Genomic DNA, 24,642 nt, shown 5'->3' with positions numbered 1-24,642 from the left:
AATTAATCAAGTTTTGTTAAATTTCATTGTTATTATTGTTATTTAGGATTTGAATTCAGTTTATTAGAAGATTGAATTAGAGCAAAACACATTAAAAAATACATATAAGATTGAGAAAGTATGCTTTATTTGTACAGCCATGATTTTTTTAGATGGACAAAGATTAGAAAATTGAGACTTGTAAAAATAATTGAATGTAGTACATTAAAACATGAGATTAGAGGAGTATGGAATATTAGAGAAACAAGACAAAGCAATGATAAAGCATTTTAGCGCAGTAGGAATCTCATCTTCAAAATCGCCAACTTGTGGCAGAATGTAAAAGATGTTAATGGATTCTACAAATATCAAGGTTTTTTCCCCATTTTGTGACATTTGAGAAGTAAGGTATGTTCTGAGTTCTGAAATCGTTTTCGGTTAGGCGATCTTTAACATTTTGAGGAATGACCACTGGAAATTTATAAATATATCTAATTAGGGAAGAGAGGCGATTATTGCAAACTTATCAGAAGTTTCATGAATGAAGAATAAATGAAAGAGTCCACGAGGACAGATCTTTTTGCTGTTGCCTTCAAAGTAATTGGTAAAAAAAAAAAGGAGACCTTGGAAGTAATGTACTAAAAATAAATAACCATTTAAAGCAGTTTAACAATTCGATGAAGTGTAGATACAGTCGACTCACACAATTATCTTTTGAGACACTTAAAATTTTGTGTAAACTGTGTTGAAAGTAGATTTTCAACACAATTTCTGTCACAACTAAACAAATAAATGAACTAAAAACGCGGTGACATCTTATTCGAACTATGATCACGGAATTTTCATAAAAAAATGATTGAACGGTCATTGTTATCAAAAGTATTATTGATGTATCTGGTGTTAAATATTGATCGAAATCCCGCAGTGAAAAGACTGATGTTGCACTAAAATGCTTCAACAATGAGGAAAGATTTGATTAGTTTTAAAATGAAAGATAATCAATCAACTGTACAGTGATGAGTAACAAACATGCCTATGTACAATGAGCATGAAGGAAGTCGCTTTCGTATTAAAATAGAGAGGCACTTCGGAATTGAACCATTTACAATGGAAGTGAATGGAATTTTGGCCAACACTTTGAGTTTCTCAGTCAATGTTTTGAGTTCTCGGGCAATTTCAGGCATTGTGAATCTTGAAAGAAAGTTTCACAAAGTAATTTCTCTGGATATTTCTTCAACACATAGCGTTTTCATATTTCCTTTGGTTGAAAATATTCGTGGGAGCTGTTCTGTTCACGCAGTATTATAAATCCGTAGTTATGCAAAACAAAATATTTGATTTCTTATAAAGTAAGCAAAATCTCAATTCCTTTTTAATTGAAAAAAAAAAGTCCAATTAAGTTAAAGCATTTCAGACGAATTACAACTTTGCCATTTGTGCAATTCTTTGACATTCAAACGAACGCACAGATAATATATGTTCAATCGTTTTTTTTAAAACTAAAACTTGATCCATACTAAATTTCAAAGGAACTCTGTGATAAAGCAGTTACAGAGGCGTGCGCAGAGCTTCAGTAATGGGAGTGCCACTATAACAGGGAGCTTGGGGGTTTAGATAACCACCAGAAAAGGGATACAGGGTGGCGAGTAGACAAAATTAGGTGAGGACATATTGGTGACATCTGAATTTTTTCAAGAGGGTATTTTTAAAAAGGATCAGTGAGTCAAAAATAAAACTGAGAATTAGAAGTATGAACATAATCTTAAGCGTAATATTCACTGAGGAATGTGGGGTTTGGGGATTTCTCCCCGAGAATTTTTTGAAATTTTAGTCTTTAAAAATGCATTTTAGATTATCTTTGGTTATGTTTAGGGGAAAAGGTTTAGGGACGCTTCCCACGTCCTTTTTTTTGAAATTGAAACTTTTAAAAACGCAATTGTTATCTCCGATTATGTTGAGAAGAGGGGGGTAAGGGAAAGCCCCCCCCCCAAATTGCTCGAAATTGTTGCTCTGACATTGCAATTTTAGACAATCTTTGATGATGTGGGGAGGAGTGATTCAAGGGCTCTCCCTCGGAATGTTTTCGAAATTAATTTAAATAGATTTAAAAAGAACTTAAAACGAAGTTTAAGACGATGTTGGTGAGAGGGGGACGCTCTCCCGGAAAATTTTCGAAGTTAGCTTTTAAAGGGCAATTTTTGGAGGATCTTTGGCAATGTTAGTGGGTGGAAAAGTTCGTGGACCGCTTCGGTATTTTCCAAAATTGAAATTCCAGAAATACAATTGTAGATGACATTCAATGATATTATCAGGAAGTTTGGGTTCGCTCCGCCGATTTTTTTTTTTTTTTTTTTGAAATTGGAGTTTTAAAATAGAAATTTTAGACGATCTTTCAAGATATTAAGTTGAGGCGCAGTTCGGGGATTCCCGAAAAATTTTATACATTGAGGTTCTAAAAATGAAATTTAAGGCAATCATTAACGATGAATAGGTTGCGTTTCTAGCGGATTTAGGTTGGGCGTTTCTCGGGGATTTGAGTGGGAGCGCTGTCCTTAAAACTTTTCGGAATCACGTCCTAAGTATGTAAAAGTCATTTTTGATGCAGATAGTGGAAAGGATGGGGTTTGGGAACGAACCCTTCCCCGCCATTCTTTCAAAATCTAAGTTTCAAAAACGCTCTTCTAGGTTACCGTTGGTATCGTGAAGTGAAGGGATAAGTTTCGGGGATGCCTTCTTCCCTTTCTTTGCTATGTCTCTATCTTCTTTTTTGTTGAAATTACTGATGAAAATATTGTGGAAACATCTTTCCGAGTTTTCCTTTTTAAAACCATTTGAGTGTTTTTTGGTTATAAATAATGAAAATTTCACTTTTCAGCCTGATATTTTTATTTGTTTAAAATACAAGCGTTTGCGGTCTCAGTAAAAATACTTTTAACATTTTAGACTATTGTGATACCTTTTACTGATACAGGAATGGCTCTCTCCAAGAGGGCAACAGGAAGAGGGACCATAATTTGCCAATATTATTTCGAAAAAATATTATGACTTTAATGTTGAATATTGGTTACAATACAGCTACAAGAAAAAAATAGACACTCACCAATAAACACCCCCCGCCCCCAAAAAAAAGAAGAATTTTGCATGCATGGCGGAACTCATTACAATACAATATGTATTACAAATTGAAAGGGGAGTAACCTCCTCCCAGAAATATTACAAAAGATAAGACTAAACCTGCGTTTTTAAGCGAAAAGTTCAAAAATTTTCTGGGGGAGCGTCTCTCCCTCTCTCGCTCCTTCAAGATCGTTTAAGATTTCGACTTCAATTTCCGAGTGAGGGTCCCCGAAAACTCCTCCCCTGACATTATCGAAGGTCGACTAAAATAGCATTTCTAGAGCTCCAATTTCTAAAATTTTCCAAAAAGGGCTTTCCATCTCCCCTCTCTCTAACATCACCTGAAATCGTCAAAAACTATGTTTCTTGAACTATAATTTCGAAAATTACAGGGGGAGAATCCCAGTAGCCCCCCGCCCCCCACACCGTTTCAAATAGTCGAAGGTAATCTACAATTACGTTTTTAGAAATTCAGTTGCAAATTTTACTGGGGGTGGAAACCCGAATCTGAATCTCGTCCCTCCCGAGACCTAACATTATCAAAAATAGTCTGAAGCTGTGTTTTTACTATTACAATTTCAAGACTTTTCTAATGGAGAAATCTCCGAATCCCCCTACTTCTGCGAGAATATTTTGCTTACGATTAGGTTCTAATATTTCATAATAAATTGCCAATGTTATTTTCAATAATTAATTTCTATGAAACAGATGGAGGGAGGATGCTATCCTTTAAGCTCACCAGGGACGCTATAGATCTCTTAGGCACGCCACTGAGCACCTTTAATTTTCACACGAGCATCTTAATTTTCTTTCATGAAAAGCATGATATTCCTTGATATTTTTACTAAGTGTTAAAATGTTTTGAACTTCATTCGTGTAAAAAGGGAATAAAAATTCATTTGAAGGGTTCCAGAAAAAGTCCCCCCCTTCAAATTTAGAACCTGACTTGATTTCGCGAAACATTAGTTCTTCCTCTCTGCAGCAACGTTTCATAAAGAAACATATTTTAAAAACTATCATAACATAAAAGAAATACATAAACGAAGAAGAAAGGAAGAAAGCTGGGAGTGCGTGATGTAGAAGCTAGTTAGGAGAAGCTTCTTTGCCAGTCAGCAACAGCAAAAAATAATGGTACTCTGGGCTTTTAACCTCGTTGATTTTTTTTTTTTTTTTTTTTGAGCTAATGGGGGTACCTGGTGACCCCCGTGCGCACGACTCTGAACAGGTAGCCTTTTAAGAGTTTTTTTTTTTTTTTTTTTTTTTTTTTTTTTTAAAGTTGGACACTTTTGATAATTGATGTCTTCAATTTTCGTAAAAATTTCAGGATGCGTTAGTGGTACTATGATCAGAAAAAGTGAAGTTTCTTTTTTTAAAAACTGATTTGTTTGTCCTTGAGCAGGGGTCAAAGTTAAAGGTCATGAGAAAAAAAAGAGCTAAATCTATGATTGCTTTGCTTCAAAGGCAATGTGTGAACCAAGCCAATTCTTTTAAATATGGATACTACTTGACACTAGGTACATTCTAGTATAAATATTTTGGTGATTCACTCATGGCTTTGAGGGCAAAGTTCAATTGAGAATACAATTTTTAAAACTTTTTTTTGCCTTGTTTGGGCCTGGATATCTACTAAAGCTGTGAGTAACCCTTGGAAATAAGTATATGACTAACTACTCACCACAGTATAGTACTAAGAAAAATATAAAATAGCTTTCGTTTCTCTTGGCTTTAGTAGTTAACCGGTCTTAAAGTTGATGATTTTTTTAAAATGGCTAAGTTTAAAGGTCAATAACTTTGATCGCGACTGGTCAACATCTCTGTGACACAGCTGTAGTTATAGTCCGAGTGGTGAAGTTTAAGGTCCAGGTTAGAAACCCACGGCAACTAATCAACTCAAAGTTGATAATTTGAAACAACAAGAATCAAAGTTTTAGGTCAATTACTCTATAACGCCTGAGTCAATAACTTTGAGCAAGAGCTGTAATTATGCTCTACGTGGTGTAGTTTTAGACTCATGTCAGAAAACCATGAGATCTAATCATCTTACTTAATTAAACGGTCTCAAAAATGTGATTTCAATATAAAAGAGTGTTCTTTCACGAGTTTAGATGCGTGCTACTCAAAATCTTATGAGCTCAAACTCACGTAAATACTAGAACGAATCAACTGCTAAATGTACTTTAAGCTCCCAAAATTTCATGCTTCCAGTGCAATAAAGTTTTCTGTAACCTTGACGGTAACATGGCATGGCAATTCTTCTCACAAAGTTGATCCGCCATTTTGGAGCACTATATTTTGGAGATCCTAGATTCTCAGGATTCGGATCTCGGAAGCTGAAAATTAGCATCAGGTTCGTTTCAAAGACATCTCTACGTTTCTATAAAATTTTATCCAATTCGAGGTGATCGAGCAAGGGACAGTTTGAAAAATCCGGACAGTTGACGTGGAATTACTCTGATATAAACCTTATGCACATTTCACCCGCATCTTTTTTTATTGTCTAACAAACATGTTTTTTTTTTTTTTTTGTCTTGTTTTTCTTTTCCCTTTTCTTTTCTTTTTTTCTTTTGTCTCTGTATTTATGCTTTTTCTTTTGAGCCAAATTTAATAAATTTTTTTATTTATAAAATTTTAACTAATAAGTAGTGTATATGCAAATTCTACTGTAATTATGAATTCAATCTCTTACCCAATTGCAATACTCTTCCTAAAATATAGAATTGATTTATGATCGTTATAAAGTCAAAAATAACCAAAGATGCATGTGAATTGTCACAATGTTATATCAGAATCCGCGTCAACTGATCTATTTTTTTAAAAATTGTCCCTGCTCAATCATTCCTGAAAGGGTTGAAATTTATAGAGGTGTAGAGATGTCTTTGAAACAAACCTATGCAATTTTTCAGCTTCAGGGATCGGAATCCTGAGGATCTAGGATCTCTAAAATGGCGGATCAACTTTTTGAGAAGAACTGTCATTTTGTGGTCAAGGTTACGAAAAATGTTATAAGACTGGAAGCATGAAAATTTGCAGTTTAAAGTACATTTGACTGTTGATTCGTTCTAGTATTTATGTGAGTTTGAGCTCATAAGTGTTTGAGTAGCACGCATATAAACTCGTGGAAAAACACTCTTTTATACTGAAATCATCATTTTTGAGACCGGTTAAACAAGTAAGATGATTAGATCTCTTGTTTTTCTGACATGAGTCGAAAACTACATCACGTAGAGCATAATTACAGCTCTTGTTCAAAGTTATTGACTCAGGCGTAATAGAGTAATTGACCTAAAACTTTGCTTCTTGTTGATTCAAATTATCAAATTTGAGACCGCGTAATTAAAAAAGTTGATTAGTTGCAATGAGTTTCTAACCTGAACCTTAAACTACACTACTTGAAATATAACTACAGCTGTGTCCCAAAGATGTTGACCCGTCGCGATCAAAGTTATTGACCTCTAAACTAAGCCATTTTTAAAAAATCATCGACTTTGAGACCGTTTAATTACTAAAGCCAAGAGAAACGAAAGCTATTTTATATTTTTATTAGTACTATACTGTGGTGAGTGGTTAATCATATACTTATTTCCGAGGGTTACTCACGGCTTTAGCAGATATCCTCGCCCAAACAAAGCAAAAAAATTTTAAAAATTGCATTTTCAATTGACCTTTGACCTCAAAGCTATGAGTGGTATACTAGAATGCACGTAGTATCAAATAGTATCCTTATTTAAAAGAATTGGCTCGGTTCACTCATTGCTTTTGAAGCAATGCAATAATATATTTAGCTCTTTTTTCTTACGACCCTAAACTTTGACTTCCACTCGAGAGCCAACAAGTCAAATTAGAGAGGAAAGAAGCTTCACTTTGTTTCATAATACTAATAAAATATCCGGAAAGTTTCAGGAAACTTGAAGGTGTCAACTTCAGGCTCCCATTCACTTTGTCTAGCTTAAAAAAAAAAGACTCTTAAATAGATGAAACAAATAAAAGTAGGTTGAGAATCAGTCTGATATTTCATAATTGATTTCATGTTGAAAAAAGGTTGGTAAAAGAGGGTGCGTTTTATGAACTTCAAAATAGAGAGTTAGCAGAAGTTCCAGCTTGGGGTTTTTTTGATAAGCGAATAAGAAAATTTAGAGATTTTAAAAAAGTTTTATTACCAAAAAATCATCTTTTTGGTCTTTAAATGCAACTTATTTTGTCATTTAAAACAAATTTTACAGTTTAATTTTAAAAGTTAATGTCATTTTATTTTATAATAGTTCAATATTTTTTTATAAATTTATTTTGAGACTCATCCATTCTTCTGGAATCACTGGGCGCTGTAGTTTTTACTGCGAAATTCGTCTGCTGTTGTAAAATTATAGGAGCAGATTCTATTATTTTGCTAGAGGGTCTTAAAGCTGTTTTTTTATTCAATTATAGCGAAAAATTTAACCGAAACGATAACTTTTCGCTTATTGGCTTATGCAACGTTTTCCGTCAAACATTAAAATGATTTCATTTTCCTATAGATCTGGCACGAATAACTTCTAAATGTTAAACATGTTTTCTGTGAAGCATCACATGTTTATAATAAACTGCTATTGAATTCCGTACACTAATCTTCCAATCAAGATTCACTGCCATGCCCTTACATTTTTCGTTGAGCATCTTGTTCAGGGCCACGTTCAAAAATGACATTTTTGAGCACACTCTCCCGCAGCCATGTCGTAGAGTTTGTCGATGAAGAGCATGACTTGTCGGCACGTTCCTTGTCGCAATTTGTTCCATTCCATGCCGACTGGGCGAAGAGTCCCTTGGATACCAAGGGCTTGATGGGTGAGGGATGCCACGAGTCGCCGCAACAAGTCTGTTCTAATAGCAGTCGATTTCGGTTGTAGCCTTGCTATGAACCTCACTAGGTATTCTGTTGTGTAACGTGTGCCCTGAAACAGTTGAAGTGTAATTGAGATTTGTAAGACATATTTTTAATGAAAATATTAATTCCATGCAGGTTCTTGTTCTTATCAAATAGTTGTATTTTTTTTTTCAGCCTATTCAGAAATTATTTCTGTCAAGAAGCTGTAAGTAAATTAGTCACAGATAGAAGCTGATTAAACTTGGAAGGTACACTTGCAGCGTCAGTAGATTACAAAACTTAAGCAGAAGTTTAAATTGCTTATTCTAAAGTTTGTAAAATGCCTTGTTTTACCGTAAAAGTAAAATATTCAATCAAATACTTAATAAAAAATCATAAATAAAATAAGTGTCATGCAAGCAAGTGTATTTATATTTTATACTTCACATTGCTTTATCGGTGATCCGGACGTTAAAAAAAATAATTCAAATATTTGAAAGAAAATTAAAATGTTGAGTCGAATTATTATAACTTTATATAAGACAAGGCAGGTCATTCAGCTGGATTTTCATAGTTCTCGTTTCTTATCAATCAATAACTGAAAATTATATTACAGTAGACCCTCGTTTTACGCGGGGTTACGTTCTACGGAAATGCCGCATAAATCAAAATCACGAAAATGAATACTCAATATAAGTGTTACAATAGGGGTTTTGTTCCGTAGATAAAAAAAAGAAAGAAAAAAAACACTCATTCTAGTGATGACTAATTGTATAATAAGTTGAATGTGTACTTATATCTATTTCTATGCACAAAGAAAACTTAAGTTAATATTGCATTCTGTTTATAAAAAGGAGCTGGTTATGATAGTCTTTTGGCAGTCATTAAGAATTTTTCTCTGTAGTTTTTTGCAGAGCATTAACGCATCCATGATCACTTGCGTCATTTCCATGATAGAATCTTCCTTCCCTAACAAATCAGATTGACTATTAATGGCTCAAAAGTTTCAATGTGATCGGTTTTGGTTGTGTGTCATCGATGTCGGTATCCTCGTTGGTTTTGTACTCCTTTATCACTCCTAAAAGCTCTTCTTCCAGTGAGTTCTGAACTGTGTGAGTTTAATAACTGTACTTCTGGAAAGAGCTCTGGGATTAATCGCACTATATGTCTTCAGTGGTCCAATCTCGATTATTAGCACTCCAAAATGCAGTTTACTACGTGAAATCTGCAATCTTTAGGAGTTTGGATTTTGAAAGAGGGGAAAATTTTATCTGCTTGCATTGCCTCATCCGCTTAAAATCGAAACTTATCCGCGTAATATAAATGTGTCAAATCTTAAACCGCGTAAAATAAACTCGCATAAAACGAGGGTCTACTGTATTTTCATTTATTGATCGATGCCAAAAAAAAAAAAAACAAAAAAAAACAAAAAAAAACTAGAGATAGTGTCACTTCTGCTTTCTGGGTTCGGATCGTCTTACCTTCCGTTCCCTCTGGCTTAAAATTAGTTAAAACTACTTACTGCAAGCCAAAAATTTTTGCAAAAAAAGGAAAAACTTGCATATTATTACTTTTATGTTCGGAATTAATCACGAATTTTGCCTGTCAAACTAATCTGTTCTGGCCTGTTTCTAATCAAAAAGCGGAAGACGCCGAATTTTCTGAATTTTTCCTGGTCGAGATGTCTCCCCCTCCTTAACAATTACCGTAGATACAAAGCGAAAATGAAGACCGTGCCGCCCCCCCCCACCTCAAAAACTATGAAACTTGAAACTACTTAGTAGGGGAGACTGGGGATACTTGATCCCCACTTTAGTTTTCAGTTTTTTTTCCCTGCTGAAAATTATCAGTTTAAAAAAAAAGTACGTGAAGAAAGGTAATTTTTTCCTCTATCTGACAGTATTATTTTTAGTTGAAATGAAACAGATAGTTTTGGTAAAATATTTTTTTAAAAAAATTTCATAAAGGGATAATGTATCCCCACATCTAGGGATACATGATCCCTTCATGGGGGATAATTGATCCCACTGAGAAAGTACATAGACTTTTCATTAGATCGGCAATTTATTTATGGATTTTGGTTTTATACATAATGTTTCTAAAAAAAACACACACAATTTCTGATTTTCTTTATTAGATTATAATAATGTGAACACAAAATAAAATAGTTTCAAATTTCACTTGACATATGTAAAAAAAATGTACACAACTTTCATGAACTTATGATGCTTTTGATCAGTTACTTATCCAATACAGTTGGTAAAAAAAAACTATATTTTATAAATATAACTAACAATTTTTTTTAAGTAGCGTAATGAAGCTAAAATTACAACAGTAATAAAAAAAAAAGGATGACAAGCACGAAAATCATTTTATTTGCTTCTTGTCTTGCAATAATAAAATTAAGAGTTTCATCATTTGAATTAATTTTTAAAAAGAGGGAAGAAAAATGTAAGTATCAGTGTACTCATAAAAAAGAAAGCCTAGCTTATATGTTTTCAAAACCTGAAAAGTCAAATGCAAACAATTCGTTTGTTGTAGTTCTTTAAGTTCCGCTCAACCCAACTGGATGTGTGCAGCTTAACACATTTTGTCCATTTTTCAGGAAAAATAGATTGATTAAAAATATTACGTTTTCGCCTCAGAAAACTTATTTCAAACTCCAGAAATCCAACATTGCATTCTATCCGCTATTGGGTCAACATAATGGGCAACTCACTTTTTTGTTGTAAATCTAACTATAGTAAAATCATTTATTTTTTCTTTCAAACAAAGAATTGACATCTATTTCCACCTGTTCAAGCTCATTTGGCTGATCAGAACATAATTTTATCAGTACAGTTAGTTTATGTTTAGATGTTTGAGGTGTTATGTGGGTTACAAGTGCGTACTAATATTACAATAGTTTAGCATATTTACAGTAGTGATTGTTTAAATCTATCACTCAAACTATGATTAATTTTAAACACGTTTTTTTGAATGTTTAAAGTTAATGTCAACTAAGTAAACAACATTTATATTGTTTTTATTGCGTTTATATTTTAATATGGATACTTGATACCTGGGATCATGTATCCCTCTAAACGAAGGGATCAAGTATCCCTAATATGCGATTTTTACAAGCATACATGTTCTATTATTAACAATCAGTGGCAATTTAAAAAATATATGTCTCAATTATTGAAGACTGTTTGTACTTGAACATTACACTTCGGAATTTTTTAAAAGTTGTATTTAACGGATAATGTAAACTTCGGAATGCTTTCCTAAAAAAAAGTTTCCCTTGTCACATTCAAACGATCGGTTTCAAATTTCTACTTAATAATTTTGGTACATTTTTGGCTATGAGATTAAGTATCCCTAGTCTCCCCTATGTTGTCACTGGAACAGAGTTGGGTGTCATTAGAATTTTAATATCGTGATAGATCGCTCCCCAGATATTAATGTTTTCAATATATCGATAAATTCCATATCCAATATGTCATAAAGACATTTTCGTAAAAGTTTCTTCAAAAAAATAATGTAGGCAACCTTTTTTTAGGAGAATGGGCTGTTGAATCTTTCAAGCGTACCAATCCCATAACTTTATACCCGCCATAGGAAAAATATGTCTATGGGGGGAACATGCGCTCTATTAACGTCTTCGCAAACTCAACAAGTAATAATTATAAATTGATTATTCCTTGTAAACTGTACAATAACTGGTCCAACTTACACTCTACAGTTGGCTCTCTGTTTAACGACGCTCTATTTAACGACTTTCTCTATTTAACGACGACCTTTCACGGTCCCGAATGCTCTTCTGTAGTTTTAGAAGCATTCTATTTAAGGACGAATTCTACTTAAGGACGATTTTTTGTGGTCCTTTAAAGGTCGTTAAATAGAGAATCAACTGTATATTGTCTGTAATTTGTAAATAAACTAGAATTATTAAATAAGAATATTAGACAGATTAATGCGCTATTATCTAGAAATAAAAAAGCTTAAATTTTATGAGGAAATAATCTAATCAGATTGCTTTTTACCCTCAATACGGTATTTTATTTTCATCTTTTTTACTGGTATTATCTATAAAATGACACCTAATCTAAGTAATATGCCTGAAAAAAGTGGTAAAATATCACTTCGCTCATTATCAAGGTTGAGGTTAGACGAATCCCGGGCACCAGTATTATACTCAGTTGACTAAAAACTGCCTTGGCGACTAGTCCGTTGAGAACCAGTATCTTTCAGAAGCCATGTTACACTGAACTTCTCAAAAACTGAGCAATAATCTTTCTGCTGCTTAAAATTTTCTCCAGTACCCAAGATTTTGCATTTTTTGTCAGTCGTAATACAACTGTTCAGTCAGAATAATGTGTTTTGAATGGTATACTTACATTATCCAGTCTTTTTAAAATTTCCATTGGCTTCTCTGCTCGGAGGACGATGACAGATAAATCATTTATATTTAAAACAGGCTCCTGAAATAAGGATATTCTTTTAAGTTAATTGTATGTAACGGAAAAAAAAGTACTTATTGTCTTTTCAGCTGCATTTAGAAAAATGGAATCAAGCATCTCACCCTTAGTTGGTCCAACCAACTCCATAACAAAGCGGACAGCATCATAGGATCATATTCCCGCTTCACTTTTTCCCAAGCAGATGGACGGTTGTTTAAAGCTCTCTGCAAAAATAAAGTATATTTTATTAAAAAGTTATAAATGCTACACAATTTTTTTTTTGTGTGTGTGCCGGAATTAGGTTTAATGTCGGGAGACCTGTAGTAACTCTTAACACATTTTCATACATAAAGAGCCGGAATCACACCTAACATGAAAAAAGAGACGTGGAATCACAGAATCCCTGGGTACACTGTAAAAAAAACTGTAAATTTTTAAGAAGTTATCCGTATTTTTTACAGAAAAAAACTGTTCGTAATAAAATACAGGATTTCTCTGTTTTTTTGAATCTGGAACCGGTAATACTTTGTTTTTCTTCGAATCTTCGAAATTTCGCCCGCGTGTTTGGATTTTGGTTCTCGTGCTCGAGTTTTTGATCTTATATTTATTTAAAGCGAGTAAGTCTTAAATCGTTTGCAACTTCCATTTCATTGCATCCTAATCAATATTTTATTATTATGTTTTTTTGTCATCTGTTACTGAGGCATATTCGGAAATGTACCTTTGTATAGATGTATTTCGTAGTAGTATAGTAAATATTGAAATGTATTTATGAAAGTATAGTTTCATTTTTTAATCTTCATAAAATAATAAATCAGCTTGAATTAATAATAAAAATACGGAAGATTTCTGTAAAATAAACGGAAGAAAACTGGCGTCCTGGCTGACAGTTTTTTCCGTAAATTTTACGGATTTTTTTTACAGTGCAGTTGGCAGGCCCCGATTACTGAACAGACCAATTAGGCCGTGATCTAGGACTCCTACTTTATAGGAGCCCCAAATGGCAAAATAAAGCCAATAGCGAAAATTGTAGAGTTTGACTACATGGGCCCCCGGAAATGTGTTTGTCTTAGTGCCTCCCGATATCTTGATCAAGCCCTGGTAATTGGAGAGATATCGGCGACATATATAAAAGCAATTCGCGTTACTGAAAAGCTCAGAAATTTTCTCCCAGTTCTTCTGTCTTACATCTACCTTGAATACCATCATATGTTAATCTCAAATATAACGATACTGACGGTCTTGAAAAAGAGGGTACTTTTTTGACTCGGGTTTATGTTGAATCCTTAGCCTACCTTAGAAAGTCTGAAAAAAATTTTTTGGAAATAACAACCGACACATTAATAGTATCGTAACTCTGATCCCGGTACTGCAGCTGGTTTCAAAGAGAACAGGAGAGAACGGACTGCACTGGTTTGATTAGCGTCTAGCCATTTAATGACACTCAGATTTCTTATTATGATAGTTATGGTTATCGTCATAATCATCATAACGACTTGTTATTATAAATGAGATTCAAAAAAAAAAAAGAAACATGGCTTAGAATTGCAGAATATGATAGATTGTGGCGTGAATGCTACAAATCAGCAATGTAATAAAGTAAGTAATATATTTCAAAACTTTCGACTTACCCTAGTAAAATGGATTTTAAAGACTGCAATATAGCGCAGTCCAGTCTTATTATACAGGGTTGTCCAAATTAAAGTTTCCCAACTCAGAGGCCTGTGCAGGATGTTCTATGGGTCATAATGTGATGAAATTTTGGAAACAGACACAGATCATGCGCTCGTGATTTATTTAAAAAAAAATAATACCTGAAGTTGCCAATAGGTGACGTTGCAGATCAACAAGACATTCTATAGATGTTCTATATGTCTGCCGTGGTTCTCCACAACTATTTCCATCCGTAAAGCAGTGTGTTCCACAGCGGGACGCAATAAGTGCACATTAATACCACGCACATTCTGAATAATTGAGTCTTTCAGATCTGCCAAGGTTGCTGGATTTTCTCGGTAGACTTGATCTTTTAAAAATCCCCATAACCAAAAGTCGCATGCGGTGAGATCAGGCGAGCGAGGAGGCCAAGCTGTTGGGAAACAGCGGCTGATCACACGTGCATCAGTGAAAGTTGCCCGTAAAGAAAGTCCTGAAATCGCAAAGCACGATGTAGTTCTGATTTTTTATTTTTTTGTTTGAGTCAGTTAGGGTAGTGTAAATCTAAGTTTGCAGTTTCAAAAACCTGTGCTAGCTGCGTAATTCGCGAACAACTGCGTAATGTTTGGACTTTTTTTAGTTTTTCCTTTCAAACTAATAAACTATCCAACTTTTGATGCTAAATGGGTTAATTAAATTTCTTCTAAATTAAATTTAGAACTTTTTGAGCTCAAATAGCACTCTGTACGACCAATAGTTTACTAGATATCGTACTTCGATCATTGGCCACTTTTGGCGAAAAATAAAAAAATTATGCTTCGATCACATTTCAGGCCAAGTGTCGACATAAATTCCTACTCTACAAGAAAAAAAAGGGTATACTGTTTCAGTAAATTTAATTGACTTTCTTTTATGTCAAGAACGAAGCCCGTAGATTCAAAAGTTCTTTGACAATCGCAAAACAAACAAATAATCGAAAAATTCGATTTTTGAGGAAATGAAGCAAAACACTTTTCAAGACAATATGAAAGATCCTATTCTAAGAAAAGGGAGTGCAGAATGATATAATAAGACTCTAGTGTGTGTTTATGTAAGTTATCTGTGTTGGGGAAACACGCCAGTTACGAAGAAGAAAAAAAATAGGCCAATAATTAACAGCCTTATGCAGGTGACGTAAATATTCCTTCCCCAACGTATCTATACCTTTCACATTGATGAACTTTCGGCCGCATTCCCTTTATCGACTGGAAAGTTACCTACCGAGTTTTATATTGAATGAAGAATATTTTTGAAAAAAGACGAATTTGTAATGGGATTCAATTATCCGAAGGCGGACGAGCAGAGAAACAAAGAATAAATGTAAATGAGAGTTCACTCATTCTTTTTGCAAAAGAAAATAAAACTGTTCAGGTTCATCATATCAAAATTAAGGCTTAAGTGAGAAACTTAGAATGAAAAGGGCCTCCCTATACACTTTAAGCGCAATATTATTGAATGACTGTACTTATTGAACATATCATTCAAGCTGAAAGAATGGAAAATACAGATACACCTGGAAACATTAACCTGAATGCTTCCATTTTTTCACTAGCAGGTCTCAATTTCAAAGCAAATAATGCTCGCCTTTATTTACAACAGATCTGAAAAAAAAATAAAGTATAAAAAGATTTTTTATGTACACTGAAAGAAACTTCATGGTTTTTGCGAATCAATACATTCTTGCCTAATTTCTGAGCATAGTTTTGTAAAAAACAGTTTCTAATGAAACTAATGGAGCACCCAAAAGATGAAATCCATAGTTGTAACACATCAAACAATTCAGCTGTGCGCTTTTTCAGTAAGTATAATGAATTGTGTTCACGTTAAACTTTATTGGAGAACTGGAATGACTCTGGGACGTTTGTACTGTCTTAGGATTTACCAGAACGACTGCGCGCTAGAGCAATATGATTATATTTGGCTTCTCAACATCAGAGTGCTTCAGAAGAAGCGTTTTCTAAATCATGTAATAAACAACACTTCAATAATGAGTTGCTCGCTAATTTTGGATTTGAAGGCATTAGGGAAAAAAAATCAACAAGAGAAACAGATTGAAACAGTATCCCAACCGCCATCGAAAAAGGTACATCTCAATGGATCGTGATCGTTGATGGAGAGCATGTGGATCTACTTTTTTTTTCTGCTGTTTTTATCTTAAACATTCAAAATATTTCCTTCCCGGAAAGAGACAAAGTCCAGTTAATTTGTATTTACCTTTATAATTTTTTTTAAACCGAGGAAAAATGGAATAGCTCTTTGATTTGTATTTTTTCTTCACGTAGCTAGTGAATGTGATACCACATCTTCCTATGTCTGACTTAAAAACAAAACTAAGTTGTGTTTTTCAAACGAACCGGTGTTTGGTTGACCAGGCCACCATAGCTTTCCTTCTTAAAGTGAGTCACGAAGCTTTAGCCGAGGCTGTAGAGATGCAGCTAGTTGTTCTGTATGGAAATGACGCATCCACCGACATCCTGCGACAGTATTCAATTCCACCTGTTCCTCAAAGTATCATGTAATGCAACTGTGAACCGTCTTTGTTAGCCTTAGACCAAAAGAGCAGCTTCATTTCATTCGTATTGCATGTACCGAAGAGTAAACAAATGGTTAGCAGAGGAGAAGGATGCCTCAGAGTGGAGTTGGTCGAAGACCAACATACCTTTTGAGATTGGTTTACAACATTAAATGAACCAACCTCACCCGTCTTTTTCAGATTTTTCTCATGTTTGTGCAAGAAAGGATATGTGGGAGTATGCTGTTGTTAGCTGTTCAGTTTTGTGCAATCTGCCATTTGAAAAGACTTTTCACAACATCTGTGCCGTTCTAATCGACAAAAATGGAAAAAAAAAGGAAAATAACCAATTAAAAAAAAGACCCATCACTACCTTTTTTTCAGTTCATTAGTACGATCGTACCCATCAAGTACAGCATAAAAACCAAGACATGAAGTGTAGTTCATTATTAACATACGTTTTAATGACTAACATGGAAATCCAGTTTCACTCTTTTGAAATCATTCTGTTTTCTTTCTTTTGTTCAGATCTCTCTTATTCTGATGGGAAGTTTTTAAAGTCTTTTGCTCAAAAATATTATCTATTCAAAATAAAACTCGGTAGGTAACTTTCCAGTCGATAAACGGAATGCGGCCGAAAATTCATCAATGTGAAAGGTATAGATACGTTGGAGAAGGAATGTTTGCGTTACCTGTGTCAACTATTGGCCTATTTTTTTTCTTCGTTGTAACCGACGTGTTTTCCCAACACAGATAAGTTACATAAACACACATTAGAGTCTTATTATATTATTCTTTGTCCTCTTTGTTTTAGAATAAGATCTTTCATATTGTCTTGAAAAGTGTTTTACTTCATTTCTTAAAAAATCGAATTTTCCGATTATTTGTTTGTTTACGATTGTCAAAAAACTTGACACTTGGCCTGAAATGTGATCGGAGAATATTTTTTTTATTTTTCGTCAAAAACGGCCAATTTTCGAAATACGATATCTCCTAAACTATTGGTCGTATAGAGTGCTCTTTGAGCTCGAAACGTTCGAAATTTAATGTGCTTTAAAACGGTATTCCCGTTTAGTCTCAAAAGTTGGATAGTTTAGGAGTTAGAAACGAAAAACTAAAAAAAGTCCAGACATTTCGCAGTTTTTCGTGAATTACGCAGCGAACACAGGTTTTTGAAAACTGCAAACTTAGATTTACACTACGCTAACTGACCCAAACAACATATTAAAAAATCGGAACTACATCTCACATTGCGATTTTAACGTCTAATGTGACAGGACTATAAAAAAAACTTCTGTTTTGAAATTAATATCGATAATTTGATATTATTTTTCAAGCTATCATAATTTTAAATTTACTTTCAAGTGTCAAATTTGGGCGGATTTTGCAAGCAAAGAATTGAAAAAAGGTAATCAAAATGTTTCATAACTTTTCTCTTTTTCTTCAAACACTTTTAAAAGTATTTGAAAAAAAAGTTAAAAATTATTAAATTTAATATTCATTGTTTTTTTTTAAAAATGATTAACTTAATTGCACGCGCTAGAGCTGCATCTGCCTTAACATAGGCAGACACAACTCTAAGTGTGTTAAGGCACAATTGGTAATGCCATATTGAGAGACGTGCTGATAGTTAAGTGGCAAAACTTCTGACAAAACTGAACTGAAAATGAGAAGAAGATGCCTAGATGTAGTAGCTATTTTCTACAGTTATACGTATGGACTTGAGAATTTGTTCACGGGCGATAGAGAGATAGTGTGAGTGATGTAATATCGGGTCAGATGTTTAAGTTAAGTTTAATGAAGCTCAGTGAGCTTCTTTTTTTGTTTTGTATGTAATAAAGGATGTTTTTTTAGAGGTATAGAACTTTGCGTTGGCAACACTGTTTGATATGTGTGCCATTTTGATAGCTGTCACTTGTTTTGTGTTCAGTTTGGTTTGCCATTTCATCATTAATAGACAACAAGGCGGTGCAACATGCCACACAGCGCGCGTCACAATTGATTTATTGAAAGAAACGTTCGGTGAACGAATAATTTCGCGTAATGGACCCGTGAATTGGCCTGCAAGATCATGCAATTTAATACCGCTGGACTACTTTTTGTGGGGCTATGTGGAGTCTCTGGTCTACACCGATAAGCCGCAGACGATTGACGTCTTAGAAGAGAACATTCGCCAACTTATTACTGACATACGGCCTCTATTGCTGCAAATAGTGAGAAAATTGGACTTTCAGATTAGACTTTCTCCGAGCCAGCCGAGGTGGCCATATGCCAGAAATCATATTTAAATAAAAATAACAAAGAATCATCTATTGAATAAAGCAACATTCATGACAATTAACAACATTTAACTGAGTTTTATTTGAACCTAAAGTTCTCTACCTCTAAAAAAAACACCCTTTATGAACCAATAAATGTTTTTTTTTTTAAATCTATATGGCTCTTGCTCTACCACATTCTGTTGTTACCAACTTCTGTATTGGAAAATATGGCTAGGTAAAGTCCTCAAAGACCTGCAAGTTTTTGGAAAAAGGCCAAAGACAGAGTCATCTGGAAGTTGATTGTGAAGCAGACTAAGGCTCATCCCGAACTACAATGCTAAAGAAGAAACTGGAGAGCTGTACCTGATATCTTCGCAAGCTCAATGCAAAATCTTCGCCAAGTACATAATGATCAGCTAGCAAGGCATCAATTATATTAGCAGCAGATAAGGGCCTCCTGAATTCTTCTTCGAAGGATAAAGTCGAGCACCCTGAAAACGAAAGTATACTTATCAAACAAAAACTAACAAGTCTTAAAATTTTCATATGTACATTTTACCAAATTACCTTGCTCTAAAAATAGTTGGATTCTAATGTAATGATCTTGAAAAGACAGTGATATTTCCTTGTTGTAAATGAATGATTGTAAAACACGAGTTTCCCAAAGTTACAATCGATTTATTTCATACTTGCTTTGTTTAATTTTTACGAACTCAAGGTTGATTGGAAGTGTCTTTCTTATTTTCCGTTATTTTATTCAGCTGCTTTAGAGTGAATTTCAGCTGAAATATACTCGGGACTAGTGCATTCCACAAAAAAAAAAAAAAAAAAGTCGCTATCGTCGTAGGGCTTGTGACTCATTACTAGCTTTCAGTCGAGTTCATAATGCTCAAAAACATTTCTAAGAAAGCACTAGCTGGGGTGGAGAGGTAGAAGTAAATGGAAATTAAACGAATCGCAAAAACAATCCTCGCTATGGCTGGGATTTTCTCGTTAAAAGCAAACTGTGCCCCCATTGACTTGTATCATCCAAGTATATCTTGTTACCTCGTTACACCCGCGTTCTCGAAAAATAAGAGCTCATTATAAGCAAGCTCGACTGAATCTTAAATTGCTCCTCACTTTGCATAATTCATTATTAACTGTTTATATCTGAAATTGTTGAAAGTTAATCAAAGTGCATAGCAACTAAATAAAGCCATTTAGCTCAGTAAATTCCGGAAGATAAGCTCTAGTCATAGAGTAAAACAATAGTCCGAAGTTTCATCTCTTATATGCTGGGCGTTTGCGTTCATGTAAACGTTTCTCATGAATGCAAGCGCATGAATGCATTTCACATGAAAACTCTATACAACTTCCTCCCTCTTTTCAAACTAAGAACCAAAAGTAGCAACTTATAGTGAAATTCTGAAAAATAGTGATGAAAGTAAGTACTACCTTTGTTATCTTTGTTGGCAAAAATATCTCTTTTGTTGTCAATTCCGTTTAGATAAGGAGTGGCTTGCTCCGGATCTTCTTGCAGAACGGAATCAATGATGGCGTTGCATTCCTCTGAATTCAGATCTTCTAAGGGATCATCATCATCATCGTTCTCTACCTCTTCTTCTGGTGCATGGATTTCATCCTCGTACGGTAACTCTTCTCGTTCTTCAAATGAAATTGAGAAATATTTAGTGACCTGAACCAAAAAACATAATCTTAGTATGGTTAAAACTTTTCCAAAGCTTACCTTCAACGATTTCCCAGCGTGACAGTGGTGTCCTACTGCGGTGAGCGCCGTCAATCTGCTGTTCTGGATCTTTGAATAAAACAAAGCTATTTAGCGAGTTTTTACAAAATAAGCATAAATATAAATAACTTTATAAATACGCCTTAAACTTCAACAGAGAAAATCGTAGCAACCAATTAAATCAGGAGAGAGCTGGCAAAGAATACTATAATTAGACGAAAGCTTACTTTCAATAATTTCGTAGCATTCTACTACTTCGTAACATTCGATAACTTCGTCGCATTCGAGAACTTCTTCGTGGGAAACTGGTATCAAACTCTGACCAGTCTGATCGATCAACTCTTCTCGATCTTTAAATAAAACAGAAATACATATATATTGTAATCTGTGCCAGAATAATTAAAATGTCAATAATAAAAATTTAAATTTCACAAAATTTACTTTCAACAACTTCGCTACGGGAAACGGGTACGAGATTTCGGCGGGCCCCCTTGCCTTGAACGGTGAAATTTTCGTTGTTGTCCTTGGAAGATTCCGTATTGCTGAGAGACTTGTTGTTGTATTCGAATTCTGGTTCCGGTCCTTGTTCTTCGTCATCCGATAACCGAAAGTCCAATAGACCATCATCCAGCGGAGGACCACCTCCTCCTACGTGATTGAGCATGGGATGTTGGGCGTTGTCTTCCGTGGATGAAAGACTGCAATGACGAAAAACAATTATTTTTGCATTAAACACATGAGGCTTTTCCTCACTCTGATGTAAAAAAAAAAAAAAAAAACCTAACTGAAGACAGGAAATTGCAAAAATTATTTTTGATACACTAATCGAAGTCTACGTGGTTTATTGGTACATGACTTGAATTTGAGTTCCAACTTTCTGATAATGAATAGAATTTGAATTTTCAAGTAAATCGAATGATTTGTTTAAAAACGAGTATGTAATGTTTGAAAAACAGGAAGAGGTCGAAACTATTTTTAACCACTAATGCTATTGATGCATTAGCACTAAAAGATCTCCCTTTAAAAGATCTCCCTCATTCCAACGACAACAAGACCTTCCCAATATGCACAAAGTTTGTACTAATTATGCTTCTACCGACCATATTCTAGATCGTTTGGGGTTCTAGAAATACGATCTTTATTGCACACCTTGGTAAGAACGTTATTAAAGCATACTCAAATATCATGCATTTATTCTAGCACTGCTGATACAGGAGATTTGCAATAACAAGAGAAATAAAATCAATGTTTACGTAATTTAATGATACTTGGCTTAAATTTCAGCTCCAATTTTCTGACAATTATAGCACTTAACTTTTCAAATAATTAGATTGTGTTATTTAAAAACCATCTGTATGTAATGTTTGATCAAGGCTTTATTCGATACACGTTTGCTTATTAGACGCGTATCGAGTAAAGTCTAGATTTGACGAACAGGAAAAGACCAAAGTGTCTTTGATCCACAAATTCTGTTGAAGATAGCATTGATGAATAATCTTCAGCTAATCAAAAATACTTCAGTCTCAAGCAAAGTTAATATAATTTTACTATCTGGTGCTCAAATGAGTTTTCAAGGCTTTTTTTTAAGTTTGACGTTTTATTGTGAAAAAATGATTTCATATTCATTTTTCAAAGCATTGTTCATCATTGGAAACTACCTTCACCTATACTTCTGTCAATTTTCGGATGCCATTTCGAAAACACTATGCGTCTTTTGATGTGATCCACGAATCGATCCAATTTCGGACTTCTGCAAAAGAGTGGAAGTGCTGATCATCAAGAGCATGCGTTATCGAAGAAAAAAAAACTGTAGTCTGAAGGGGCAATGTCTGGGCTGTAGCGCGGGTGTGATAGGACTTCCCATTTCAGCATATCAAGGTATGTTTTGACGGCTGCGCAACAATTAGTCGAGCGATATCATGATGTAAAATTACTTTTGGCCATTTTTCCCGCAGTGTTCGGCTCAAACGTATCAGTTGAATTCGGTAAAGTTGTCCCGTGATGGTTTCACCTAGTAGTAGCAGCTCATAGTACACTCTCAATTGGTCCCACCAAATACAGTGCAGGACCCTGCCATCGTGAATATTCGCGTTTAGCGTATGGCTGAACGGCACGTATGATTAATTGCGCCTAGGGACATCGTAATGGACCCATTTTTCGTCACCAGAAACAATACGATGTAAAAGCCTTTTCTTTTTTATCGTTGATGCAGCTCCTCGCAAGTGAAACAACGGCATACGACAACCTCGTCTTCAATTCATACGGAACCCAATAACCTACTTTTGGGACCATTCCCATGAATTTCAAACGAACGGATATGGCTTGTTGAGTAAGTTTTAATAGTCCAAGAGCCCAGGGCCGCCAGACCATACTTATTTTCTAAGTAACAAAATATGTAGGACAGAATAGAGTTAGCATGTACTTTGAACATAAGCGTGTTTTGAGACCGAGGGCTAATTTGCAGGTACTGGGCACTGAATGTACGCAAAAACAGTGATTACCTTACTTATTTTCTAAGTCTCAATTTTTTTTATTATGATACTCAGGGAACTATTCCAAAACATTTTGTAAGCTGCCAAACGAATCGTATGGGCCAAACATCCCGCCAGACACAATTAAAACGTCGTTGTGAGTGGGTCATTCCGTCCAGATTCAACGGATGAGTGCGCTCGACCATTTTTAATTTTTTTGAAACTCATATCCTAAAAAGATGCATATGAATGATGTTTAAAACCACTTTTATTTTTCTCTAACCTTAACCCTTGATTTTTTAGAGGTCATCAAAAGTCATTTTTGCAGTCAAAAATGGGACTTTTAGACCTTTACATTTTGGCCAAAATCTATTTGAATTACATTTATGGTAGTTAATTTTACGCTTTGATGTTAAAGTGCATAAGATGATAATCTTACATGCTGAGTAACGTGGCCGTAACTTAATAATTAAAATAATGACAACAGGTTAAAGTTCAAGGTCAAATGTAAAATTTTTACTCATTTCAAAGGGTCATAACTCGCTTAGGGGATAAAAACACAAAGTGAAATATGGCAAAAACTAATCACTGGAGTCACACTAATAAGAAAATATAGCTGTAATTGTGTGTTTGTTTACCCTTTATAAATTACAGCCTTTCAAAGATCAGAAAATTGAGAAAAATGACATTTTTAGACCCCTGTAAACCAAAAGGGGATGGAATTAAACTTAAAATTTCTTGGCCAATTGAATATTCAATTCAATTACTATACATGTGCATATATATATTGTTTCGTGTATTTGGTTTGTAAAAAAGATACAGGTCTTTGAAATTGAGCAATTTTGCTAGTTAATTTACTCACTAAAACAGAAATAAAAAGTGTGAAAACTTTATTGCACTTTCTTAAATGGCCTCTATAATATATTATACTGGAAAAACATATTTTAAGTATAAAAAACTATTTTAATTTGATAACTTAGAAAAATTTGGACATGAATGAGTAGTTCATACTTGATTGCGAGCTTAAGAAGTTAATTTATAGACTATCTACACACACAAATTTTCAATACACATTAACATATCTAAATTGCCTTAAACATATGTAAAAACATTATATATACAAAATTTAAAGTTTAAAAAGCGCGTTTTTTATTTCTTGTTTGAGGGTAGTTTTGAAAAAATGAACTTACCTAGTAGTCCTATAGTTGTAATGGTGACTCAAGTATATGACATTTTGGAATGCTTTACCAAGGCACATTCATAATTTGATACTTTGAAAATGTACTAGGAGCATGACAATGACAGGAGTTCTAAATTTAGTGATCAACACAAGCTGTGTAATAACTTTTTTGACAATAATGGGCATTTTCTTTTGATAATCTTTTTAGTAACACACTATTCTTCATACCTATTGCTAGGGGACAATTATTTTACAGAGATAATATGTAAATACGATGGCGTTGTATTGGAAATTTTATTTGCAGAGTCAAACCTTTCTTGCAGCATTTTTTCAGCTAGTTTAATATACTGAATGCTCACAAGGATACATGCAATGTTGAGTAGCAAAAATGCAGAAGGTATGCATTTCTGTAGGAATTAAAATGT

At 34.2% G+C, this 24,642-nt stretch overlaps 1 protein-coding gene across 1 annotated transcript in view; it reads right to left on the bottom strand.

The window, feature by feature from the left end:
- Nucleotides 1-7,760: 7,760 nt before the first annotated feature.
- The window catches only part of LOC129222970 (protein tyrosine phosphatase domain-containing protein 1-like), a 34,895-nt gene continuing 18,013 nt past the window's right edge, over nt 7,761-24,642 (bottom strand). The window contains exons 9-16 of the mRNA XM_054857533.1: nt 21,062-21,264; nt 20,794-20,916; nt 20,567-20,635; nt 20,275-20,484; nt 19,201-19,328; nt 12,495-12,596; nt 12,310-12,393; nt 7,761-8,018 (exon numbers count right to left, since the gene is read on the bottom strand). Coding sequence (XP_054713508.1) covers nt 7,761-8,018; nt 12,310-12,393; nt 12,495-12,596; nt 19,201-19,328; nt 20,275-20,484; nt 20,567-20,635; nt 20,794-20,916; nt 21,062-21,264 — 1,177 coding nt within the window. The remainder of the gene's footprint in view (nt 8,019-12,309; nt 12,394-12,494; nt 12,597-19,200; nt 19,329-20,274; nt 20,485-20,566; nt 20,636-20,793; nt 20,917-21,061; nt 21,265-24,642) is intronic.

Source organism: Uloborus diversus, chromosome 5 (assembly GCF_026930045.1).
Source record: "Uloborus diversus isolate 005 chromosome 5, Udiv.v.3.1, whole genome shotgun sequence".
NCBI classification, from domain to species: domain Eukaryota; kingdom Metazoa; phylum Arthropoda; class Arachnida; order Araneae; family Uloboridae; genus Uloborus; species Uloborus diversus.
The sequence above is the reverse complement of the archived record's forward strand: the minus strand, read 5'-3'. Positions and strand labels throughout refer to the sequence as shown.